The 19,363-nt window shown below is 16.2% G+C and overlaps 3 protein-coding genes and 4 pseudogenes across 3 annotated transcripts, besides 4 other annotated features; 4 read left to right on the top strand and 3 right to left on the bottom strand.

The window, feature by feature from the left end:
* Positions 1 to 1,298: 1,298 nt before the first annotated feature.
* PF3D7_0221700 (Plasmodium exported protein, unknown function) lies at positions 1,299 to 2,915 on the top strand (the record flags this gene model as incomplete). The annotated part of the gene is made up of 2 exons (XM_001349680.3): positions 1,299 to 1,337; positions 1,473 to 2,915. 2 exons carry the CDS (start codon positions 1,299 to 1,301, stop codon positions 2,913 to 2,915), a joined length of 1,482 nt encoding a protein of 493 aa, XP_001349716.3.
* Positions 2,916 to 4,911: 1,996 nt separating this feature from the next.
* PF3D7_0221650 lies at positions 4,912 to 5,580 on the bottom strand (annotated as a pseudogene).
* Positions 4,912 to 5,580: a sequence feature (Plasmodium exported protein, unknown function, pseudogene).
* Positions 5,581 to 5,884: 304 nt separating this feature from the next.
* On the top strand, positions 5,885 to 6,507 carry PF3D7_0221600 (annotated as a pseudogene).
* Positions 5,885 to 6,507: a sequence feature (Plasmodium exported protein, unknown function, pseudogene).
* Positions 6,508 to 8,580: 2,073 nt separating this feature from the next.
* Positions 8,581 to 9,344, top strand: PF3D7_0221500 (annotated as a pseudogene).
* Positions 8,581 to 9,344: a sequence feature (Pfmc-2TM Maurer's cleft two transmembrane protein, pseudogene).
* A 1,574-nt stretch (positions 9,345 to 10,918) lies between these two features.
* PF3D7_0221400 (stevor) lies at positions 10,919 to 11,957 on the bottom strand (the record flags this gene model as incomplete). Its single annotated transcript, XM_001349677.2, has 2 exons — positions 10,919 to 11,773; positions 11,889 to 11,957. The coding sequence occupies 2 exons, from the start codon at positions 11,955 to 11,957 to the stop codon at positions 10,919 to 10,921; spliced, it is 924 nt and encodes a 307-aa protein (XP_001349713.2).
* Positions 11,958 to 13,747: 1,790 nt separating this feature from the next.
* Positions 13,748 to 14,856, top strand: PF3D7_0221300 (annotated as a pseudogene).
* Positions 13,748 to 14,856: a sequence feature (Plasmodium exported protein, unknown function, pseudogene).
* A 1,828-nt stretch (positions 14,857 to 16,684) lies between these two features.
* PF3D7_0221200 (Plasmodium exported protein (hyp15), unknown function) lies at positions 16,685 to 17,457 on the bottom strand (the record flags this gene model as incomplete). The annotated part of the gene is made up of 2 exons (XM_001349676.2): positions 16,685 to 17,236; positions 17,389 to 17,457. The coding sequence occupies 2 exons, from the start codon at positions 17,455 to 17,457 to the stop codon at positions 16,685 to 16,687; spliced, it is 621 nt and encodes a 206-aa protein (XP_001349712.2).
* Between the last annotated feature and the right edge of the window lie 1,906 nt (positions 17,458 to 19,363).

Raw genomic sequence — 19,363 nt, 5'->3', positions numbered from 1 at the left:
TATATTAATAATATATACGACATGATATATATATATATATATTTCCTTTTGTGTAATTAATTAAACGTTTAATTTTAAAAATCTAAATATTAGAAGATCTATTTAATATGATATTTGATATATTATTTGAATTTCAAGTTATATTTAGTAAATCAACTAGTTACGTAATTCAAACCATCAAGGTTAAACGATGCTCCATTCAAATATTGATCAATCCATAATTTTGATCTGTATAATAATATATATATATATAAAAAGAATCAAATTTTATAGTTCTTTAACTTTATGTTTCACTGTACTATTTTACAATAATTTTCTATATTATTTTTATCAAAATATCTTCCAATTTTTTTTTTTTTTTTTTTTATATTATTTTTTATTTTATTTTCTTCCTTAATTTTATCTTTGTAAGAATTTAACAAAAGAAAATGTATACATTTTTAATATATATATTATAAATCACCACATTTATATAATATTTCTAAAAAATTTTATTATTTAAAAAAGTATTTGTAGAACTATAAATAGATATATGTATATCAATATGGAATTTTTAACAAATAACCATAAAATAAATAGAAAGAATATCTTTCTATTCACAATTAAGATGATGCCAATTTTTTTTTATTTGTTTTATCCTTATTGAATCAGGTAAAACAAAAATATATATATATATATATTTATACATTTAGTTATTTATTTACATTTATATATATTTTTTTTTTTTTTTTTTCCTTAATTTTATTATTTATAAGAATTTTACCAAAAATAAAAAATATATATTTTATTATATATTTTATATATTTACCATATTTGTAATATTCTTAAAAAATATTATTTAAAAAAAAATATATATAATTAAACATATATATATATACATGCATATGAACAACGAATTTTTAACAAACCACAGTAAAATAAATAGAAAGAATATCATTATGTTTTCACAATTAAGAGATGCCAATTTTTCTATTTGTTTTTTATTTTTATTTTTATTGAATCAGGTAAAACAAAAATATATAAATATATATATATATATATTCATTCATTTATATTTATGTGTTTTTTTAATTTTTTTTTTTTTTTACTTAATTTTATCTATATAGGAATTTAACAAAAGAATATAAATATATATTTTATTATATATATTTATAAATCACCATATTTCTAATATTTTTAAAAAATATTATCTAAAAATATATATATATATATATATATATATGTATATTAATAAGGAATTTTTAATAAATCACAATAAAATAAATAGAAAGAATATCTTTATAATCACAATTAAGATAATGACAGTTTTTCTATTTGTTTTATCTTTATTGAATCAGGTAAACCAAATAAATATGTATATTTATTTATTTATATGTCTATATTTTTTTTTTATTTATTTATGTGTATATATTTTTTTTTATTTTTATATAATTTTAAATTTATGATATATTCTTTTACCATTCTTTTTGTAGTTTTCAAAAAATCCATACAATTGTCAAGCGACTGATTCTTTAGTGAAATCAGATTATAAATTTAATCGAATTTTATCAGATCCATTTTTTTTAGAACTAAACGAACCAACACCAAAATATTTAGATAAATTGTTAAAATCCGGAAATGATGAAATAAATCATAAACATGAAAATAAGGAATTAAAAAATTCATTCAATTATCAAAACACTGATTCTTTAGTGAAATCAGATTATAATTTGAATCCAATTTTATCTCATCCATTATTTTTAGAACTAGACGAACAAACAAAAAAATATTTAGATGAATTATTACAATACGGAAATGATGAATCAAAGGAATCCAAAAAAACCAATGAAAGAAAATACAAGAAGAACGAATATCCAAAGGATGACCCCAAAACAAAACAAAATATACCGGAAGTAACAGAAAAAGTAAATAATGGAACAACAAATTTTAAGAAATATAAAAGAGAAACATATGATAAAGGAAAAGAAGCAAAATCAAAAAGATCTCGTTACCTCAAAAATACAAAAATGCAAAGAAAGCGTTATAATAATTTTTATATAAAAGCAGAAAGGGATTTTCAGAATTCTTTATATAAATTAAATGATAAAAATGTTAAATCTTGTGAATTCGAAAATAAGATGAAATCATCTGACAAATTATCTTCATCAAATGAAGCAGATGAACCAAATAAAATGCAAGAACCAAATATAATAGAAGAATCAAATATAATAGAAGAACCTAATAAAATAGAAGAACAAAATATAATAGAAGAATCAAATAAAATAGAAGAATCAAATAAAATAGAAGAACCAAATATAATAGAAGAATCAAATGAAATAGAAGAATCAAATAAAATAGAAGAATCAAATATAATAGAACCAAATATAATAGAAGAATCAAATACAATAGAAGAATCAAATAAAATAGAAGAATCAAATATAATAGAACCAAATATAATAGAAGAATCAAATACAATAGAAGAATCAAATAAAATAGAAGAATCAAATATAATAGAAGAATCAAATACAATAGAAGAACAAAATAAAATAGAAAAAGTGAATCAAACAAAATCACCATTAAGGAATCATCAGATCCAAATAAATAATACTATTGATAAAATAATTCAAAATTCCAATGGAGATGAAAAACTTCAAAGACTTAAGAGTACATCCTGGTTAATAAATAATATGGAATCATCTGAAGAAGTTAAACAGAGACTTAGAGGGCTAGCACAATCATACATATATAACCCAGATGAATCAAAAAAAAGAAAAATAATTAAAGAAATTTATAAATATAGTAAAAAAGAAGAAAATAATGATATTAAAAATATGTTCTTAAAAATACTTAAATGTAGAGATTTAAGTAACACAGAGCCTCGAGAGTATCATTTACCTTTACAAGGATTATCTAGACCTTGTTATCTTTTCGTATAATAAAAATGTGTATATATTATTATTATTATTATGTATTTTTTTTAGTGTATTTATTCTACAAAACACTTCTAATTATTAAAATACTCATACGACATGAAATATTTTAATAATACATATTTTATAGTTATAAACAACATTATTTGTGAACTCTAATTTGGATATTATAGAAATAAAAAAACATATATATATAATAAAATAACATTGCATAAATAAGCCACAGTTATATATTAATATAAATACTAAATTGTAGGGTGTAATTCTAAATTTATAGTAAAACTATTATAATTAAAATATATATAATAAATGAATAATATATATATATTTATATTTTTTTGTATATAGCATTTTTAATAATTATATATTATTTATAATAAATATGTTTATAAAACATGATATGACACATTCATCTTTTATATATTATATAACTATAATCTTTTTTTTTTTTTTTCGTATATTACACACTATATATAGAAATTAAAAATATATTTTTATCTCCCTAGAAAAACATCTAAAATAATAATATTTTTATTATTATATTTAAATTGAAATAGCACTATAAATTTTGTAAATAATATAATGCTATTTTTAACTTTTTATATTGAAAATTGTGATCACATCTATTATTATATAAAATTATTTTACTTTTTTTATGGTATTATAATATATATAAATATTAATATATTTAATATATGGAATTACTTATTATTAATATTAAAATATTACTATATATAGAGACAGTTACCTATCTTTACAAAACGCAAAAGAAATGATAATATAAACCAAAAAAAAAAAAAAAAAAAAAAACATACATAGCGATCAAAATATATACACTAAATAAAAATAAAGATAATCTCAATGAAAATTAAAAAAAAAAATAATAATATTAATAACATAAGTAATAAAAAATTTTATATTATACGAAGAGAAAACTAATTAATATATATATATATATATATATAGTAACATGTATATCTTATAAAAATATTGAGAAAAAAATATCCACATAATATTTATATAATACACCAATTATAAAAATCCAAGAATAAATATAATTATATAATTTAACTTCATATTTAATAATTATAAAATATATATATATATATATATATTATGGATTTATGTGTGCCATTATATGCAATATTTTTAATAATTTTCTAAAATATATTTGTGTATGTATTTGTATTTGAATTTTATTTTTTTTTTTTATTAAATTCTGATCAGTTTAAACATAATAAAAGTTATAAGAGTAAATTGTATTAAGAGGAAGATATAATATATTTTTATTTTTTGTAACTTTAATGTCAATATTAATATATACGTATGTATGTTTTTGTGAGACAATAATTTATATTAATGTATTGTATAATATATATCACGTCTTTCTTATTTAGTAAAACATTTGTTTTCTTAAATTTATATGAAATTCGTAATTGTTTTTTTTTTTCTTTAATTAGGACATAATTTCTAAAATTTTTATAAATAAAAAAATATATATAATATAATATAATAAATATATTAATTTATTGACAAATTTTATTTATAATAAAGAAATAAAATATTCAAAAATATAAGAATATACTATCAATAAATATAACATATCTTACACGATATATATTAATATATATATATATTTATTTAAAAAAAAAAAAAATTAATAATTATAAAAATAAATACAAATATATTCATTAATTTTGTTAGATAAAGCAAAATATTTTTAAAAAAGTAAAGTACAAAAAAAAGGAATATCTTTTAGTAAAATAATACAAATTTGTATTTATTCATTTATAATTTAAATTACACATCATATAAGAAATAAAGAATATACATATATATATACATATTACATATTAATAAAAATAAAAAGAATATATTAAAACAAATTATGGTTGTAAATTATATTTATTTCTGTTAACATATAAGATAATTCAATTATTAAAAATACTAATAAAAATAACATATAATATTTTCTTAAAATAAAAATGTTTTATTTATTTAATTAATTAAGCTCTAATTTTTTATTTATAATATTTTTATCATTCTTTGGGCACAACCAAACAACAAGTAATACAAATACTATAACTGTAATAATTATTGACAATATAAAAAATCTATAAATACTGATAGAAACTAGCAACAAATATTTATTAAAAAGAGTAATACAGTTCATATTTCCTATAAGGAAAAATAAAGAATTAACAATAAGAAAAATATTACCTTGTATTAAAAATATACCCAAAAATTCTAAAAAAAAAAAAACACAAAAGATTTCCACAAAATTGTTCCTTTAAATATAATTTCGTATAATTTATTTTTTATTTTATTCTTTGTTTCAATCAAATTAAATGAATCCCTCATTTCATAGTATTTATTATAATCGCCAATTAATACATAATACGCTTTTATTTTACTCCTCACAATTTTATCTTGCCACTTTTTATCTTTTAGTTTTTTTTTTTTTCATAGTTCTTTCCCTTCTTCCTAAGATCCATTTTCCTTTCATAGTTTTTTAATTTTTGTTTTACCAATTCTTCATATAATAAATCATATTCTTTTGATTCATAATTTGTGTTTTCATTTTTAATATATTCTGCTAAAGATTTATTAATCCTTATGTGAAATTTGTTATTGTTTTGAATTTTTCAAATAAATTTATAACATGATTATTCTATAAAAGTGGGTAAATATAAAAATATAATAATTATCAGTAAACCTTTTTTATATACTAAATTATAATATACAAAAAATAAAAACCTATTTATTTGCAATACTTTTAAAGCATATTATAAACACACACTGTATAAAGATATATATAAATATATTTAACAAACTTTTTGACATTTTAATTAAAATATATTATTAGTACAATTATAAATAAATATATATATGTGACTTACACCAAATAATTTTCCTAATATACTTATCCTTTATTATGAATAATTTTTCATTTTTTTTTTTTTTATCATTCTCAGAATATAATAAAGAAAGGTCGACAAGATAAATTTAACAAATCTATCATAAAAAAATATATAACAAATCGAACATTAACAGAAAATAATAAAAAATGGTATAAGAAATATATTTATACATCAATATTTAGTGGAAATAAAAATCCACAAAAAAGAGAAAAAAAAATGAAGAGGAAAATCAAAAAGACAATACAAAAGTGGATAATGATAATAATATGGAAAATCAGATGCAAGATCATATAGATGATTCTATAGACAACCCTATGGATGATTCTATGAATGATAAATTGGAACATAATAATTCATTAGAAGATAGCATAAAAGAATACTATACATTAACAAACCCATCAGTTGATGAAGAAAATAAATCATTTTTTAAAAAACTTAAATTAATTATGAATATATTAGATGACGTGCATTCTGATTTATTAGTAAATAATAATGTTACAGATGGAAGTATTTTTTCTCTCGAACTTGTACCTATAAGTCTTTTATTAACCAAGGCATTAACCTGCCCACTTATAGGAACTGTGACTCTTTCTTATATTACTAGCAGAATAAATTTCTTGAATAAATATGAAGGAGAAAATATATACACAAAACATGAATCAAAAATATTTAAATGAAATATATATATATGTATATTTTTTTGTGTGCATTTTTAACACATATATATATATATATATATATATATATATATATTTATTTATTTATTTATTATTTTGTTTATCTTATATATTTCTACGATTAATATGATATAAATTAATGATATAATGTAGTATCATTAATACAATTAAAAAAAATTAATTTCTTTATTTTTATTTTCCATGATCATAAAATATTACTTTCTCAAATATTATAGATTCTACTAAAGTTATTTTTATTCGAATTCATGCTATATAGATATAAAATATTTACAATTTATTAATATTGTAGCTATTTCATTTTTTGTTTGTAGGGATTACATATATTATAATTAATTATAATATGTACATATCAATAAATATAAATATATATATATTTTATTAATATAATATTTGTTTAAAAAAATTATAAATGTATAAGCATGTTTTCGACATAACACTTTTACACTCATATATCAATAAAAGGAAATTACATGAAATAATAAAAATTGTTCTATCATATAAAAAATAATATATATATATGTATGTGTATAATTATCATATAAAAAAAATAATAAATAAATAAATAAAAGACAGAAAGAAATTACTTCATATATTTATTATATTATATAATTATATTTAAGTACAATTTATAGAAACAACCTAAACGACACAACATAATAATTTATGAACACATAAAAAAGATAAAATAATATTATATATATTTTATAAATATATTATTTATTTTTTCAACAACGTAATATTATATACCAGGATAAATTTATACCATTCAATACGTAAATGAGCAATTTTTATATTTTATATTATTTTATACAAATATTACATCTTTTTTTTTTATATTTTTATTTTTTACACTTTATTATATATCTTATTAGGACATATAAATTTAATTTATGTTGTATCTTTGTTGAGATTAATATAATTAAAAAGGGTTCATATTTTTGGTTTATTATATGTTTACATATAATAAATAATTATATATATATATATATATATATATATATATATATATATGTATTTATTATTATTTATATTGTTATACTTGTCATATTACTTTTACTTTGTATATCAATACTAACTCAAATAATAATCTAATAATATATACATATATATTTATGTGTCATTATATTTCTTATACTTAATAAAAAAAAAAGAAAAAGAAATATATACTACATAATATTATATTATATAGCATTGATCTACGATTTTATTCTTATATAACAATATTGTAAATATAATTATACAGTTTAATTACTTTCATACCATAATTACATTTTATAACAATAATAATATATATTATTCAATTAATAGTACTAATAATAAAAATATATAATATAATTTTTTCTTTTTCTCTTTTTTTTTTTTTTTTTTCATCCTCTTTCTTTTTTTCTATTTAACATAATAGGTTATATTACTATAAAGATATATATTTTCTCTCTTATTTTTTATTTCTTTTATAAATGCACAATAAAAAAAATAAATAAATAAATATAAATATATAAATATAAATATAATAGTTCCGTTTTCTTAAAATATAAGAGCAAAATTGTTATTTTTAATTTTTTCTATGAATATTTTTTATAATTTGTAGTAAAACGAAAGAAAATAAGAATAACACATGCATATATAATATAGAAATATAATTATGTATAATAGTTGTATAATAGGATAATAAATAACATATAATAATACAAATATAAATATATATATATTTATTTATACATTTGTTTATTTCTTATTTCTAATTTGTTATTTATTATTATTATTATTTTTTTTTTTTTTTTTTTAGAATCCAATACTTTTTGATGTTTCATATATAGGTAATTATATAGCATTACATGAAATTTATTGTTTATAAAATTATAATTATTATTATTTTAATTTATATAATATATAAATATTTAAAAAAAAAAAAAAATCAAAATGATAAAAAGTATTTTTTTTATAATATTATTACATAATATACATAATTCATAAGAATATATAATATAAATAATTCACATATATATATTAGAATACACTATAAAGAAATCATACTAATAATAATAATAAAATATTTTTCATTATTTTTACAAAATATATATTTTTACCATAATACTCTGTGCATCGAATCTATTTAATAACGTAATATAAAATAATATATTCTATATAAATATTTATTTATATATAATATACATATATATATTTATATGTGTGTATTCATTTATAGAATGTAGTAGAAATTGGAACGTACACATTACCATACCATAATGTAGGGATACAATTCAGAATGTTAGCACAAAAAAACGCAAATAAAAAATCATTAGGAAATACCTTAATGAATTTATTGTTAAAGGAAAATAAAAAAACAAACCTTGACCCTCAAACTTCATCTCTAGTTAGATTAGTAGATAATATGAATATAACTCAAGAAAAAAAAGATAAAATAAAAAGTCTCACATTACAATACATAAATAGTGATGATATATTAGAAAAAAATAAATCAATTAATGAACTTAAAAAAATACAGTAAAAACGAAGAATGTAAAGAAAATATGGATAATTACTTAATGTATCTTCGTATGCAAGATGATATAAAATATTTAGAAAGAAATAATACATGGAATAATATTTGGATTGTTACAATGACCTTATTTTTAATCATTATAATGATAGCATGTATATTTTCTGTTGGTATTACTCACGCATCTGCATTTTATCCTGCACTTTTTCTTGCAGTTTTTTTAATATATATGTATGCTCGTTTTTTTCCTAAAATTAAAATAACTTTTACCGAATTAAAAAAAAAATTGTACAAATTTTTTCAAAAAAAAAAATAAATGATAAAATAAATATTTTGTTATTTATTTAATATAATATTAAGATATATAATATACTTTTTCACTTTATATATATATATAATGTAATCAATTTTTATATTTTTATTTATTTTCATTTATTTTCATTTATTATAAATATTATAAATTTTTTATTCATATATTTGTTTTTTGTTTTTTTTATTCTAAAAATTGTTGTATGTTATATGTGTCTCTCTAATTTATCTATTTGTTTACAAATATTATTGTTTTATACAAAAATATTTTAAATCATTTAAAACATTCATTTATGTATTATTAAAGTATTAAGTTATATAATTATGACAAAAAGAAAAATATTAATATTTATTATTAATTAAAAATCAAAAACTAAATGTTAAGGATGTGAAAAATTATACATATAATAAAATACCATGTCTTTATAATGTTATGTATTGTTGTATGTTATACTAATATATTATATTTATAATTTACAGATAGTCAGATTCAGATAATATATTATTATTATATATTATTTCAATTTTCCATTTTGTGATATTTGAATGCAAAGAATGTAATGTGCTTTACATTTTTTGATTATATTTTTCTATGAAAAATATAAACTCTTTAATATATTTAAAAAATGTGTTTAAATTTTTTTTTAATCTGTATTGACATATCTTATATATTTATATAATCCAAACATTATTATATATATTATATGAATTGCATATATTCGTTGTGCTCATTATAATTTTAACTCATAATGTACGATGTTTGAAAAATATATTTATTCATTTAAAAATATATATTTTATATAAAAAGTATATAATAATTAAAAATAATATATATAATATCTTTTTTATTGATTACACATTTGATTAACAATAAAATATTGTATTAACATTCATATTTATAAGAAATCACAAATATTGTTTAATTTATTTTATCATTGGTATTTCAAAATATATTACCAAATATTTTGGTAGAATATATATTTTTATATATAGTGCTTAATTTTCTTTCCTTTTCATAATGAAAATCTTGTCTACATTTTGTTTAATATAAAATAGAAAAAAAGTAAAAGTTAACTTATTAAGATATAATATTTGAAAAAGAAAAAAACTCTACTATTTAAAAAATTATAAGGTCTTATTTGATTCAGATATAATACAATATGTTTTGAAACATCGTTATGTTATATAAATATGAGGTATTTACAGAAAATATCATTAATATATAAATAATATTTTTAATTTAATTGTATAATATTTATTTAATATAAAAATTGAATTAAGGGTTATAAAATAAATATTATAATATAAAATTTAATAAAATAAAAAGAATTATAAATTATAGTAATTAAAATTTTGACATAAGAATTATATATTTTTTTAAATTAAATAAGTAATAAACATATATTATGTAAAATTATTATATCTTAAAATTTTCTTTTTTTTTAAATATATAATAAATATAAATGTCTTTTTTTAAGAAATTATTTTTCAAATAATATTATATCATATGTAAAAAAATTATTATAAAAGATAACTAATATAAAAATAATAAGATATATCATTTATATATTATAAAATAAATTAGGTGCTTAAATGTTTCTTGCATTCATGTTTCCATGATTTTTTTCGTCTTCTATACAACCATATATATAATACTATAAGTACAACAACTAATACAATTAATACCAGAGCTGCAATACCATAAGGATTAATAGTAGAACTCGCAATACTAGCCATTCTCATAGAATCCCAATAAAAAATAGTAACACCAGAAACACCAGCATTCTCGATTGAAGAACTAAAAAAGAAATAGATACCAGCAAGCGCCTTCGTAAATTTATTAGCAATATCTAAAGAATACAAACCGGTAATTACCTCTTTAGCAGCAGTCACAGCATATCCAATACCAATATTGCTCACAAGAAGAGAGCACAATGTACATATACCTACACCTCCAAAGCAACCCTTTTTTAAATTATCTAAATAATTATCATGTACCTTACAGCATGAAGCCAATTCATCTCTCAATATCTTTTGATTTTGATAATCACAAGATTTATCATATAATTTTCTATAATCACTTGTGTAAATTCCTGATTTTGAGATAACATTATGTTCATCACGAATTGAATCATCATATTTTTTCAATAATTCCTTTTCCATATTCGAGGATTTCTTCATACCATTCTCATATAAAGATTTGGTTCTTTCTTTCACTAATAATCCGTGTAATTCTTCAAAAGAATTATTAGTCTCTATATATTTTTTAATTCTTTCTTCATTCAATTTGTCAATTATTTTTTTAAGCTCTGGATCATTGTTATAGTGTGGACACTTAGGCAATTGAATTTCAGCTAAACGTCTTGATTTCATCATTATCATTTGTCTGTTATTTTGAATATAGCCTACATTATATTTTTTATTATGATTATTTACCTATAAAGGACAAAATAATATATATATATATATATATACAACATTTAAAGCTATTAATGTATTATATATTCATGCTACTGTAATAAAAATATATTATTTTTTTTTTTTTTCATACATTATATGATAAAAATAAAACAATCAATAAAATGGACATTACTAACATATTAATGTAATATATATTCATTTTCAATGAAAAAAAATTATATTTTATTATTACAATAAAAATAAACTAATTTACATAAAACAGCATGTTGCATTCTATCTTAATCTTATCATGAATAGATAATATAATCATTCATTATAATTTTGGGATATTACATATTTATATTTTCGTCATATATATACAAAAAAATTTCACGAATATTCAACTAATATTAAAAAGACCAAATTTGAAATATAACAAATAATAAAATTTAATACATAACATGGATTCGATCATTGTTCTTTATATTTATTAATATTTTTTAAAGTAATTCAATTACATATATATAAATAAATTATAATATAAGAAGTTTCAAATATATTCAAATGTACACTATATATATATTATAAAATAAGGATTACGAATAATATATTTTTGTTACAAAATATATAAATGTGTAAACAAATTATGCTATACGTCAAAATTATATATACATTTGTATTATAACAATTAAAAATATATGTACGAAATAAATATCCTAACATATATTATATTATATTTAAAATTTTTTAAAAAATAACAAGACTTGTGTTATATAATAATATGTAATATTCAATTAAAACTAAAACAATAAAAAAAAAAATTATATATATATATATATATATTTTTATTTTTTAATTCATTTGCTTCTTACAACTAATAAATAATTAATAGAAAATTCTCTCTAATGTATCTTTTATACTGTGCAAATTTATAGCTTATAAATACATATATATTTATACTTTTTTTTATTTATTTATATAATTAATAGAATATTTCAAGGAATTATAGATGAAATAATAACACAATACAATTAAAATAAAAGTGATAAATATTATTTATTACTTACAAATTAAATAATAATTAATCCATATTATAAAGATATTCTTGAATAATATAAGATAGTTTCTAATGTTCTGTATAATGGAAAATAATACAAATATATTTGTATTTATAAATTATATTTTATTATGCATTCGAACATTAAAAATAATAATTATACTATTTGTACAATTTATAATATGACAACAGTGTAATTACATTATATCAATAATTTTTTACAGAACTGTAATTTTCAATATATTATAGTAATTGTTTAAATTATGTAATATTTAATAAAAGAAATAAATAAAGTATTAATATTCATGTATAAATGGGAAAAATAAAATAGTAATTTCTTTACTATCACTTTAACATTTATTAATATATAAAAAATGTTTTATATTTCTAATACGTTTAACAACATATACTAAAACACATACACAACTATTGTACCATATAGGTATTTATATAGTAAAATAATTATTATGCAACGTGTTTTACCTATTTTAGAATAAAAGCTATGTATACATGATTCACACTCATATTTTTCATATTAAAAAAGAATCCATATATCAATGATTCATGTTTTAAAAATGTTCTAGATTATAATCTATTAATTATATATATATTTATATATTTTACATTTGTGTTAATATCTATCCTGTAAAAATTAAATGTCAAATATCATACATTCAAAAAATTAAACAAAATATAAATAATAATTATAATAATCATTATTAAAAAATAGAACAAAATAATAATAAAAATAATAATTCTATTTTAGAACACTCGAAATATTAATTAGTACATATATATATATATATAATAATAATATAAGAATTATAAGGAGGAATATAATTATAATTATATATATTCATATATTTTACAACATTCATCTTTTATTTAATATATATTTTATAAAGTATACTAAGAAGCTTTCACTTTTTTCCTTTTTTTTTTTTTTTTTTTTTCACAATACACCTAGAACTAATAACCTTACTCCAAAAAATGTTAATGTAAATATAACATCTGTAAGTTCAATTCCATATATAGTAACACCTGACTATATCAGAAAAAATCTTGAACAAATTAAACTAATAAAAGATATAACAATCAAGGAAAATTTTAAAAAACTCAAATTATTGAAAAAAAAGATGAAAAAGATGAAAAGATATAAAATGATATTGAAAAGTTAAAATAAGAAATAATGGATACATAAAAATTATGTAATAATAATATAAATAATGAAATTAAAGAAATTAAATCATTAAATATTCAAATCATTAGGTATAAAATAGAAAATGTTAGATCGATGAAACATTTATTCATTGATGTTGAATTGAAAAGACTTATGTTCAAACAGGATATTAAACGATTAAAACATTTATATGAAGCATGTCTAAAAGAAGAATAAAGAATTGAAAAATTGAAATATAATATAATCAAAATATACAAATTCATTTCATATTTAATACCAATACAATATACTGTTGAATATATAAATAATATTCCAGGAGTTATCACTTCCAATTTTTTTAAGAAAAAAAAAAAAATAAAATAAACGTAAATCATTTTTAGAATTATGCAGTACATTATACGAAATGTTGGAAGAAAACCTTCATATGTATGAAATTATAGGATACTTTTTTGGATTTGGTTTATTAACAGGAATAAGAAAATCAATACACTCAATTGTTGCAACACTTGCTGTCTACATTAAATATGTTTCTTTCTTTTTTTTTTTTTTTTTGCAAAATTCTCCAATTCTGTGGGTAAATGTAGTAGTTTATTACACGTTTCTTCCTGTAACCTTTTTACTTACACACACTATATTAAGTTTTATGAAAAATTAAAACTTTTATAGGTAGCATGTACACCAGCATCAAGTTCTACTAATCCTGCCTCAAACGTAGTAGCAATAATAATTATTGTTATACTTGTTATAATACTTTTAGTATTTTTATATTATGTTATAAAAGAATCAGATTTTTTAGAAAATGAAAATTTTCAAAAAGTAATTGATACTATACAAAATTGTTTTGATAAATATATAAAAAAAATATATATAATTTTACTTTAGGAATATATTAGATTATATAAAACCATCAAAACCAAATATACAATAAAGGAAGAATTTAAGAAATGTAATATATTTCTTTTCATTATTATATACAAACTTTTTATTATATGGAATAATGCATTGTTAATATAATTAATTTTTATATTTTCAATAATTTCCAAATACATAATTATTTTATTCATATACACATTAATATTTAAAGAAAAAAATTCTTATATGAATTTTTTTTTATATATAATATTGTCTTCTCACTTTTGGTGGTAAATATTATATAAATTATTCTATTTACAATAATTATAATTTCATATTATAATTATAATAAAGTTATACCATTAATTCTTTATATTATTTATTAAACATAAAATATTATTCTATAAATACATCATAAGTTACTATAATTGATAAATATATATATTTACAAATTAATATTATAATGTATTAAATCATACCATATGTAGATTTTTATAAATATATTATAATACATAATAATAAAAATGTACAATGTTTTAATTTATATATTTCCTGTGTGTAGGTAAATTATAAGAAAATACTACATATATATATATATATATATGTATATACCTTATGCTTTTTTTTTTGTTGTTGTTTCTTATATATATTAACATAAAAATAGGTATATTAAAATTAATACATATTCCATTATATTTCAATGAATATAGATATTATATATATATATATACATATTTCAAATATAGTTTCTTTCTAACAAAATAAACATTATATTTTTTCCCATTTTTATAATATATATCCATTACATATATAAGGAAAAATATAATAATTAAAAAGAAAAAAGAAGTGTTTCTTAATTTCACGATTAACATATTAAATAATATTAATATAGAATAATTTTATTATTTATTTTTTCCGTCTTTTAATAATTGTGTATTTATTTTTTAAATGTTTTATATTTATTTTATTAAAAATATTACTACAATTGACATAAAAAAAATATTATTATATTTTTTCTAAATTATAGTATTATTTCTTTATTATTTTTCATGAAAATATTTTTGTCATGTAATTTTTTATATTATTTATTTTTAAGAATATATACATATATTTCCTTTGCAACGTTTATTTATTTATTATTTTGAAAAAAATACAATATATCTAAGAATAATACACATTATGCATTTTTTATCTTGTTATATCTAGAGAGAAAAAAAAATAAATTCAAATGAATTATAAACTTTGCATTCTTTACAGAGAATATTATATGAAACATATTCATTTTATAAAATTGTTTAAAATTATTTTTTTCATTTTAATTTAGAATTTTTTTATTTATAAAAGTTTTATTATAATATATTTTTTAAATTAATTAAAAAAAAAAAAAAAATTCTTTTTATTCTAAAAATGATATTCATATTTTAATAAATATAAAAAATATATATATATAAATATATTTATTATATGTTTAGACATATTAAATATATATGTATATATTTTTAATAAATAATAAAATATAGAATTCATTAATAAAAATAATAATTTAAACCCCTAGTATATAATAATAGAGAAAACGGAAAACGAAAATATATATATATATTGAAATAATATATTGAAAATTAACAATTTTCTTTTTCTGTTATATAAACAAAAAAATATGAATTCATATAGGTTATATACAATATTAAGACACATAAAAGTATTTTAATATGGTGAATCATTAGTCATTAATTAAAATTATAATTCAATATTTCTAACAAATATATATATATATATATATATATAATAAATTATTTTCCACATGTTCCATTATATACTGCTGTGCATTTCCTTAACCATCTAAAAAGCATCCACGTCATTACATAACAAATATAAATATTATAATAATTGAAAAGACAACGAACAAAACTACAAAAATACCAATAAAAATTCGGGCAAATAAACAAGTACCTGCAACTATAAGTGCACATAACATATTAAACATACTTATAACTGCACCAGCTCCTAATACTTTTGCGAACATTGATAAATATTTCCTAAAATTACATTCCTTAAACATCTTCCTATATAACCAGTTCTTTAATCTTATGATACCAGAAGTTGATTTTAAGGAATTATTCTTAATAAAACATTTTTCAAATTCATTATTTAATTTTCTATTTGATCCATAATTCCATTCTTGTCTATCCTGTAAATTTTCATCCATTTGATTTACATTATATCTATTATTAATTCCATCATTTCTCTTTCGTAATTTATCATTTAATATTGTTTCATTTCTTAAACTACTATTTGTTAACGTATGTTTCATAAATTCTTCTTTACCATATTCAGCTAACGATCTTGTAATATTTAAATTAAAAAAACTATTATATATTTCATTTTTATAATTATATTTTTTATTATAATCCTGCAAATAAACAAATGAATATATATATATATATATATATATATATATATATATATAATTTTATTCAATATAAATTTCCTTAATATTATTTTATACATACACATATGATAAGAATTTTCATATTGTCATATACACATTTCATATATATATACCTTATATAATGATATAAAATGTCTCAAGGAAACAAATAACAGAAATATATTAATATAAAAAAATTTCATATTTATATTTAAATAATGGTTTAATTAATTTTCCTTTATGAAATTAGAAATCCTTTTTATTTGTTTTTTGTTTTTATCCTAATACTAATAAATTTATATATATTTATAGATTTTACATTATATTATATTATTATCCCACATTCTAATTTTACAAATAATTGACTAAAGTATTAATTATTTGTTTTTTATATTTACAAAAAAACATTTTTTTTAATATAAGTAATAAAATAACATGTTCTTACATTTTATTAATATTAATATATTTTATAATAATATTCCAAAATAAATTATATATATATATAACATATATATTTAAAACTTTTACTTAGTATATTATATATATATATATATATATATATATATATATATATATATATATATATTATGCAAATACTACAATATGGATGAAATATCAAATATATAAAGTAATATTACATCATTTTTTTTTTATCCAGTAAATTGTAATATATTTTATTTATATAATTCATTCATAATATATTACTATTTTAACAATACACTCAAATTTTGCAATTTTTATTTTCTATTATATTTATATAATACAGAAACTTATTATGGATAAATAAAAAATAAATAATTCTATTTTGGAAATAAAATATAAACGTTTGTTTATATATGTATATTTATATATATTTATATAAATAAATATATAATAGAAATAAGAAACCTATAATTATGAACTTAATACTATGTATTTAATTTAATTCTTATAATTCAATTATTATATATATATATATAAATTTATTTATATATATTATGCTCATTTATAAAAAGAAAAATAGAAAAATATATTAATTATAGTATACCTTTAAATATTAATATATATATCTCATAGCATATATAATTTATAATATTATGGAATTATCAATTTTCTATTTTTTAAATCTTAGCACTATATATAATATAATATATATTTTATAGTAAAATAATTTATAAAAAAATAATTTAATAAATAAATAATAAGAATAGTTAAAATATATATTATCAACTTACACACAGAAAAATATAATAAAATCCAATCACATATAAAGTTAAGCAAGGAAATTTAAGCGAGATATAATTTAATTTGCCTTTTGGGTTCCCATGAGCACGATAAAAGGCAAAAAGACTACAATGTTTTTTATTCGTCATATTAATAACTTTATTTTTTTTTTTTTTTTTATTAATATACAAGAAATATTATTATGATAAATAATAATATTTATATATATTCACAATTAAAAAAATAAATAAATTTATAAAATAAGCTATAATATAATATATCTTTATTATATTTAAATTTTTTTTACAATTTATTGAAATATAAAAAGTAAATAAATGAATAAAATATATTTAATTAAACAAAAAATATATTATTTTTTTTTTTTTTTTTATATATATTTATTTAAACAAATGTAAAAATCATAAATTCAAGAATATTATCAGTAACACTTATAAAATAATCATTTAATAAATATTATTATTATACAGTTATATGATTATGTTTTATTTTTTTATAAAAAACATTCGAAAAATTTATACCATAATACAAAATTCATTATTTATTTTATGCATAAATATGAAAAAAAAAATACAAAATAATATTTAAATGCATATTTTTTAATATACCTTATTATATATATATATATTTTTTTTTTTTTCTTTTTTTTTTACTTATTTATTTATGTTTTAAATACTTTCAAAACACTAATGTATTTCTTCCATCAAACCTTATATTAATATTTTTGAACCTGAACAACTCTATAAAAGTATTAATTATCATTTATTACTATTATAATTAAGAAATTTATTAAATCATTATAATTATTATTAAATATATTAATTCTTTTTTTTTTTTTTTTTTTCTAATTTTTTTATGTACATATTTTTCTTTTAACATAAAATTGTG

The sequence above is a fragment of the Plasmodium falciparum genome (assembly GCF_000002765.6).
Source record: "Plasmodium falciparum 3D7 genome assembly, chromosome: 2".
Taxonomy (NCBI): Eukaryota; Apicomplexa; class Aconoidasida; order Haemosporida; family Plasmodiidae; genus Plasmodium; species Plasmodium falciparum.
The sequence above is the reverse complement of the archived record's forward strand: the minus strand, read 5'-3'. Positions and strand labels throughout refer to the sequence as shown.